The sequence below is a fragment of the Gymnoscopelus braueri genome (genome assembly GCF_963280865.1).
Source record: "Gymnoscopelus braueri genome assembly, chromosome: 2".
NCBI classification, from domain to species: Eukaryota; Metazoa; Chordata; class Actinopteri; order Myctophiformes; family Myctophidae; genus Gymnoscopelus; species Gymnoscopelus braueri.
The window spans coordinates 50,399,896-50,408,735 of NC_137604.1; the positions used below are offsets into that span (position 1 = coordinate 50,399,896).

Sequence of the window (8,840 nt, forward strand, 5' to 3'; positions counted from 1 at the left end):
CAGCATGCTCACTGAAACAGTGTTATGTTAACACATATGGAAATGTTCTCCTTAACCTAGCTAAAGGCCTGTATGGAACTTGAGTGGTTCTAAAATAGCAGATCTACAAGCTCACAGCGTGTGTCGCGCTGCGACGCGTTGTGAGCTTGTAGATCGGCTATTTTCAGCATGCAAACCAAGTGTAAAATCAGGCATTACGACTCCATCAAGGCACCGCCAAAATACATTTTAGTCGACTAAATCAACTGTAGATTAAGATTAAGTTGACTAAAATCTCTGACTTAAACTAGACTAAAACTAAAACATTTCAGATGACAAAAATATGACAACATTTTAATGGAATTTTATTCAAAAGACATTCAATCAACATTGGTTCTATCACTAGGCAGAGAACGTCTTGCTCTCTCAACCTTCAATTTGTCAGCTTGGCTGATGGCTGTCACATACAGTATTAGTATGTTCTGGCCATGAGGCAATAATAGGAGCATATGTCCTGTTATTAGTACAGTACAGGCTTTTTCATGAGATGGTTTTGGGGTGGGTGTGTGTGTGTGTGTGTGTGTGTGTGTGTGTGTGTGTGTGTGTGTGTGTGTGTGTGTGTGTGTGTGTGTGTGTGTGTGTGTGTGTGTGTGTGTGTGTGTGTGTGTGTGTAGAATAGTTGATCTCATAACAAAGGACAAATCCAGACATTTTACACCGTCAGTGAGAATGTACAAACATTCCTGTGTCAAACCTTCCATGATTCAACTCTGTACTGATAATCCTGAAATCTTTGCACATCTCTCTGCTAATACACCAGATGTTGTTGTTGTCAATGAAGGTCCCAAATCAGTTTCCATTGTTGAAGTGGCCTGCACCATTGACTCTAGCTTAGAGGAAGCTTTTATGACTAAAGTCATTAAATACCAGCCGCTTCTCCATACCATAACAGAGCTAGGCTAAAGGTTCAATCTACTTGTGTTTATCTTTGGCAGCCTAGGACATCTACATAGGTTGGTTGTAAGAGGCTTCCAACAACATGAGATGCCAAAAAAAGCAGCTAAACGGCTTGCACATTTTTGGGCAATCTCTTCTTTGATTGATAGCCGCAAAATATGGCAAAGGCGCTGTTACTTGTACCCCTGAGGGGTGTTTGGGTAATTGTCCAAGATTTGCTGACTGTACATTTACAGCACCTTGTAAATATGTGTGTCCTTGTACTGTATCACTTATGTGGACATAAATACATTATTATTATGTGTGTGTGCGTGTGCGTGTGCGTGTGCGTGTGCGTGTGCGTGTGCGTGCGTGTGTGTAGGACCATGCAGCCTCAGAGAGGGCCCGTCGACATGCTGAGCAGGAGAGAGACGAACTGGCTGATGAGATCTCTAACAGCGCCTCTGGAAAGTCAGTGTCACCATAATACAGATGAAAAATGATATGTGTATTATTCTGTACCATCTTTCAGTAAATACTATTCTTCTGCCTCTGCCAGGAAAAGCCATTGGCTGGGGAACTTGTAGATCTAGATGTTGTTTTAGCAACATGGTTGTTAACACGTACATGTGCTGTGCATGTGTGTGTCAGGTCGGCGTTGTTGGATGAGAAGAGGAGGCTGGAGTCTCGCATCACTCAGCTGGAGGAGGAGCTGGAGGAGGAGCAGGGCAACACGGAGCTGATCAACGACCGCTTCAGGAAAACCACCATGCAGGTACAGGACAGGACAGGACAGGACAGGACAGGACAGGACAGGACAGGACAGGACAGGACAGTGCAGTACACACAAACACCACAAGGAGTAGTCTACTTCTGCGCGTTGTTTGTAAACAAATAATTGGTCTATTGTTTCCCAAACAATGACCCATTTTTATGGGATGTTTAAAACATTTACCACACAGAAAAACAAAATCTAAGGTTTTTCAGAAATATTTGTAGAAACTGTGAAACAAAATGAAAATGTTTAAAGTTCCGTAACTTTAAATAACTTAATAAATAGTGAAAATGGCTATTTTCGCTAATAAATAGGGCTTTAGTGGTTAATTCATAATATGTTTCTGTAAGTTTGGGTCCCGGGAAAGAGACCAAATTTCTCTTTTGGGTCTCGAGCTAAAAGGTTTGGGAACCATTGCTACTATCCCTCTGTCCTTGTCTAATCCCTCCATCCTTCCTCTCAGGTGGATGTTCTGAACACAGAGCTGACTGCTGAGCGAAGTGCTGCCCAGAAGAGTGAGAATGCACGGCAACAGATGGAACGCCAAAACAAGGTCTGTACAGTTATACCCCTTAACCACGTCTTAACCCATTAAGACCGGGAAAAGCATCTGTCATTTATACATTACTTGGCAATAAAGCAGTGCAATTTTTCACCACAAATAAAGGCATCAGCCTCTATAAATATGAACTATTATGAATAGATTTGATGCGAAATACTCGCCGGCGATTTTCTTATAGTTTATTCTTCATGTCCCCCAGGTGTGTCAAGACCTTTTTCATTATTTCATTTTCACCTGGAGCGAAATTACTTGAAAGTAGCCATTAATATTTTACGCCAAATAAAAAAATCTAAATACAATAATTCCAACAAGTATCATTCTGTATGAAATAACCAGAGTAACTTGTTTGAACTTGGATTGGACATAATTGATTCATGATTTGGTCAAATTGTAGGAGCTGAACTCCAAGCTGTGTGAGCTGGAAGGGTCAGTGAAGTCAAAGTTTAAGGCGGCCATCACTGCTCTGGAGGCCAAGATTCTACAGCTGGAGGAACAACTGGAGCAGGAAGCTAAGTAAGTAGCTAGACTAAAGCACATTCTGCTTTCTGTTGACACATCCGATCAGAGGCCATCTTCTGCAACTCCTAATCGTAGTAAATAGGGGCAAAATGATTAAGCTGATTATTTAGAAAATTGTAAAGAATATCTTACATGATCAAGTGTGAATGCTTATTTGCCTGTGTTGTTATATAAAAAAAGGTAAAAAGTAAACATGCAATTGTTTTTTTATTATTACCTTATTTTATAACAGTTTTATGTTCTTAAACATAGTAGTTCACCCCCAACTAGTAGTTCACCCCCAAAATGACATTTTTTCCTATCGATTATACACCTCATGGAGACTGAATTCATGGAGATTTTATGGTTTTTGTCGCATTCCTAAGCCAATCATTTGATGACCAGCGGCAGCTTCGATAGGAGACTCAAAGTGTCAACTCTTGAGTCTCCTACCCTCCGGTAGGAGACCATTAGCATCTTTCTGCCGGTCATCAAATTATTGTCTCAGGAATGCGACAAAAACAAAAAAATCTCCATGAATTCAAGGCTTCATGTGGTGTCTAATTTATAGAAAATAAGTAATTTTTTGGGTGAACTATCCCTTTAAAGCAGTACTATGTAGAAAATAAATGTATGAATCAAATGTAATTTGGTCCAATCTGTGTGGTAATGTTAATACAATATCACTTATACAATTGGGGTGGTTATATTTTGTTTTAATTAATAAAATAATTAAAAGAAAATGTCTAGCAGTAAATGTGGTTAACAGCCGAATGTATCAGTGGGTGAAAAGATGCAACCTGCACCTTGCATGAAATATACAATTTTTTTATCCTCTTCTAATCCTCTAGGGAGAGAGCAGCAGCCAATAAGATTGTCCGCCGCACGGAGAAGAAACTGAAGGAGGTGATGATGCAAGTGGAGGACGAACGTCGCCATGCCGACCAGTTCAAGGAGCAGGTGAGGACATCCACTCTCAGCCGCTAAAGACGACCGCCTTTAAAACCACTTAAACCCCATCCATATGGTTGAGCGGAGTCCCTCAGGGCTCTATGCTAGTGTCTTTTCTGTTATTGTGGCGAAAGCTTTTTCTGAAAATAGCATATTGACAAGCTTACAACGCGTCAACGGTGCGACGCGTTGTAAGCTTGTAGATCTGCTATTTTCCTGCGGAAGCTTTACCCACAATACGGATGCTGGAGTTTAACGTGGTTAAAACCTCACTCCCTGACAAACACCCCATCCTGACTGCCCGTAAGCCAGCGATCTGGCCACGAACTATGCGCGAAACACAGTATGCATAGACAGGTGTCACAGACCTAGTTCCATCCTTCTGTAAAAAACAACTACTAGGTGAGGGTCTCACTATGCTGTTAGACTATTTGAACCATCCTGAAATATAAATATGAAGTTATACTATACCGTTTGATGGTTTGAACGATGCCGGTCTTCTGTGGTGCTTCCCTGTCATCTATGGTGCTTCCTATGGTGCTTCCCTGTCATCTGGCTTGTTTTGCACAAAATGCTAAATCATGAACACAGCTCCCGATTGCTGTGAAACACACTAGGCCAAGGAAGAACCTCCAACCCAACGTTTTTTTATTTTTTTTATCGGCCTCATGGTGGTGGTACAACTGCCCACTTTTTTGGCCAATAACTCTTGGACTTTAGCTTGTACAATAAAAATATGTTTTTCCCTGGATTCCTTGGATTCTCACTCCCCATAGTGGCCTCGGCCACTTGTGCCAGATTACATTTTCCGCCATTTTGCGCTTTATTCAAAACACATTTTTTTTTACTGTTTTTAGGGTTTCTATTGGTTCTACCGAGTGAAGACCCGCCCTCGCTGCAGTTGCAGCCAATAGCATTCATTTCCGGGAGCATTTCGGACCGGATATAGAAAGATGGCGGATTTGAAATCACTGAAAAACAGGCTTTAAAACGCGTCTGTAGAAACCAATGGCGTCACTTAGTCCATTCTTTTTTACAGTCTATGGTTGGTTCGCAAATATTTTCATTTCAAGGACCCCAGATTTGTATGAATCTTTTTCAAAATGATTCAAAGTTCTTAAAAAAAGAACGCGTCACATTGTAGATGAGCTATTTTCGAACAGCTGAAGTATAAAATAGAGTTAATGACTTTTTCTTGCTGTATGTCAGAATGGGGTTTAACTCACTTCAATCACTCACTCATTTTTCTCTCTCTGCATCTTCCCCCAGATGGAGAAGGCCAACTCTCGCATGAAGCAGCTGAAGCGTCAGCTGGAGGAGGCTGAGGAGGAGGCCACCAGGGCCAACGCCTCCCGCAGGAAGCTGCAGAGGGAGCTGGACGACGCCACAGAGGCCAGCGAGGGCCTCACCCGGGAGGTCAACTCCCTCAAGAACAGACTTAGGTAGAGCCTGAGGTTCCATGTGTTTTATTCTCTACTCTCTCAAGAACAGACTTAGGTAGACCCTAAGATTCCATGTGTTCTATTCTTTACTCCCTCAAGAAAGACTTGGGTAGACCCTGAGGTTTCTTGTATTTTATTCTATGAGGCTCCTGGAGGCCAGCCTTGAAATATGTAAGAAAAGTAAGGGTAGGGTTGTGTGAGTGCTACCAGTCGGCACCATGGCATTTGAATAGCAACTTTAATATCTTTACTATGTTGCTGCAGATGATAAAGCAGCCGAGATGTAAAATGTGTGTGTGTGTGGTTACCAGGCGTGGAGGACCTGTCAGCAACTTCTCATCCGGCCGCTCAGGACGCCGCAACCTCAACCTGGACGGCGCCTCCGTCGACCTATCGGACGACGACGCAGACAGCCGCGCCTCCGTCGACCTCAACGACACACAAGCCTCTGTGGAGTAGACACAGCAAACCCTCTCTTCTCCATCTCTCCATCTTCTTCCCCTCGCTTTCCCTGTTTGCTCCTCTGCCTCACAAACCCTGACTACCCTACCTGCCAACTTAATAATCAGGGCCAATTTCCCCTGAAGAATCTCGGTGCTCAGATCACCTTTTATTTCAGTTTAAGCCACTGGGCTGAATGTGACTGCATTGTTGAGATGGCTTTGGGGAAAACCAGGCTGGATAAAGAAAAATAGAAGTCCGCACACTGAGACTTTTCAAAAGCTCCCAATCAAGGCTTTATTGATGAACGTTTCGAAACACAGTCTTCTTCAGAAAACCGGGCTTCCCCTCGCATGGCAGCGTACAACACTAGAGGTCTCGCCGCCATTTTGTCCCACAGTCAACGCTGCCGCCGGAGAAACCACTATCCCCTCCTACTGGGAGACTCATAGGGGCAAATGGACACCTCTGCCTTAACTCTAGTCTGTTCTGCTCTGTTCTGGCAAGCTGCTAGTCCTGGCAGATCTTCTGCTCACAACGTCTTCTCATTGTCACGGTTCTCCTTCTCCCCCTCCAATAGGCTTTGAATTAATGTGCTCAGCTTAACGAGAAAGTATGCTTAGGTACAAAGTGCTTCTTATACGTGTGAGCGGTGCGAGTGTGTGTGTGTGTGTGTGTGTGTGTGTGTGTGTGTGTGTGCATATGTGGGCGCTCAATGCAGGTGGAGGTGGTTGTGAGTGTTCAGAATTAGTATGGAGGGTACTTAATGCGCTTCCTACTGGAAACACAGGATTATATGGAATTGTTGTTCACCTGGTTATTGTTGTGGTTCTACTCACAAAATAATGTGTAAAAGCCATTCCCAACCCAACTCACTTCTCCCTGTAGCCGCCAGGTTGTCCGCTGAATGAAACGCCCTACTTCCTCATCCTAAGACTGGTCTATGTAAAGGCTAAGGGACTGACGTGCTGGCCGCTTTTGTTGCATGAGTCTCTCTCTTCCTGATGTACAGACTGACGTTCGGTTATTATATTGGAACACTACAGGAAACAACTAACATCTCTGGTATGGGAGAAAAGAGAATGGACTGGAAAATGTATTACTGTGAAAAACGAAATAAAAAAGCCTTCTCTTCCTCTGTTGATCTTGCCACGAAATATTTGAGAAGAATGGCTAGCTGGGATGTTTTAGGAATATCATAGTTCACTCTTCCTCTGTTCATCTTGACCTCAAGATATTTGAGCAGAATGATGGGATGTCTATCGTTTTATTTTGTGCTGTAAACTGGATTGCAGAATAGCGTTTATGCACAATGTACTTGTTGGTGAATGCATTCTAAAAAAAAGAGAATTGCTGGACAATGCACAGAATTGCACATTGTCGATCGTTTCTCTCGTAAGTCGTAACTGGAACCCAAAAGAATGCACTCGCATGTACAGCCTTTGCATTCCATGCTTTCAGTGTGAAACTAAACGGTTCATGGCCTTGACTGAACGTGTTTCACTACCTTGAGCTCGCTAAAAGTGTGTCGAACATTTATTGTTTGTGCCATGACTTTAGGGAATTGAACCCTTGACACTATTGAAGAACTCTCCCTTGACACTACACTGTAAAATCTTGAGTGTTGATTTAAGTGTACAAATGGATTTGGTTCCATTTTGTACATTCTCTGAGTTAAATTAACACTGAGGATTCGACTCGTATATTTGAAAATTCAGACTCACAGACCACCCACAGAAACATTTAGGCTGCTGTCAGTTTGGCTAACAATGTGACCAATGTTCTTCTCCTAATTTTACCGTGATCTCCTTTGCTAGCAGTGGGATAGCAAGAGTTTCATTCTGTTGTATTAAATAGCACAGCTTTGTACAGACCTGCTAGGCCACTGCATTGCTTTGTAAATGTTAACACTACGTCAAGGTACCAATATCCATCTATCAATTCTGTCATTTCTTTTGACTTTTTTTCTGTATCTGAGAAATAGGATGGTTATCTATGGAAGAATCCTTCGTCCACCTCTGATGCAAAACTCGTAACGGTATGTTTCTTTAAAAGTGCCTTAGACACTAAATAAGAGCATAAGTGAGCGATGCAAGGACTTTGCACGAGTGAGTGATACAAGGATTTCACCTGTGGTATAAATGAACATTGTGATCTGTTGTATGTATTACATAATTGTTAAACTCCTCGCAAGACGTAACAGGTAAACACGGTAAATAATACACTACTTATCCCTTTCCCCCCCTCTTTCTTTTGTATTTTTGCTGTGCTTCTTTATATCATATCCAGTGCATACCTCTCCCATTCATAGTATCCTCCTAGGTAGAATGTTTGGGTCAAACATCAGTATTATTATTACTATTATTATTATTATTAACTACAAGAGCTTCAGAGCCCTGTGTTCTTGCCTCCTGTGCAAGAAATATTTCCCTGAAAGTGTGTTGGCGCCAAGATGGTATTTGTTCTAAAATGCTTTTGGGAAATAACGTCTTGCACAGGATTTAATTTGGTTAAAAGCTTTAACATCCATGAAGTAGTTGACTTGTGTTATGAATGATCTGACTGGCTGTTGACATCCAGGCATTCAACTGCAAATATTCCACCACTATATAATTTCTTGTATACCTGTATTTTTAGACCATGTTTTTTGTTCTGTTCATGGTTTTGTTTATGGTTTTGTTTTTTGTAAAAGAAAAATAAAGCATATTCATTGTAGCTTTGAGCTTCTGTTTTATTAGTGGGCGTAGAGGATTTAATTTCTCAGAGTAATCTTAGCCCTTGGCCCACAAAGATGGACTTCGCATAGAGGAAATGTCCATCGTAAGTGGGGGGGAGTCAAATACTTAGCGAGGTGCGCCACTGAGGCTATACCTGCCAATTTCAGACTGTCCGATAACAGGAGATTTTTTTTCCATGAGGGGGGGGCTCTTGACCACGCTGGGGGTCCCCCCCCCCCCCCCCAGGAATTTTTAACAGAGTAGATGTAATTTCCAGTATTCAGTATTTACAACGTATCGACGTTGTAAAAGACGTGTCTTTTCAACAGATATCTCTTTACCCACTGGGCACACACAATACAACGCCCATACGCCTGCATACGCCGTCCATACGACGTCCGAGTCAGACCTCAGTCAGCAGCTGTTTTGCAGGAGTTTGACACTTTTATCAGGCTTTACTTACATAGGATCCATTAAAAAGTTAAAAGTAGCAATAAAAGAGACATATTTAATACTAACATTTTGCTGATTGGTTTAAA

The 8,840-nt window shown here is 42.1% G+C and overlaps 1 protein-coding gene across 1 annotated transcript in view; it reads left to right on the forward strand.

Annotated features, from left to right (window-relative positions):
- The window catches only part of LOC308074692 (myosin-10-like), an 87,938-nt gene extending 79,645 nt beyond the window's left edge, over positions 1-8,293 (forward strand). The window contains exons 38-44 of the mRNA XM_080414197.1: positions 1,298-1,386; positions 1,567-1,690; positions 2,154-2,243; positions 2,647-2,765; positions 3,602-3,710; positions 4,971-5,143; positions 5,455-8,293. Of these exons, the coding sequence (XP_080270323.1) occupies positions 1,298-1,386; positions 1,567-1,690; positions 2,154-2,243; positions 2,647-2,765; positions 3,602-3,710; positions 4,971-5,143; positions 5,455-5,602 (852 nt within the window). The 3' untranslated portion in view covers positions 5,603-8,293. The remainder of the gene's footprint in view (positions 1-1,297; positions 1,387-1,566; positions 1,691-2,153; positions 2,244-2,646; positions 2,766-3,601; positions 3,711-4,970; positions 5,144-5,454) is intronic.
- The last annotated feature ends 547 nt before the right edge of the window (positions 8,294-8,840 follow it).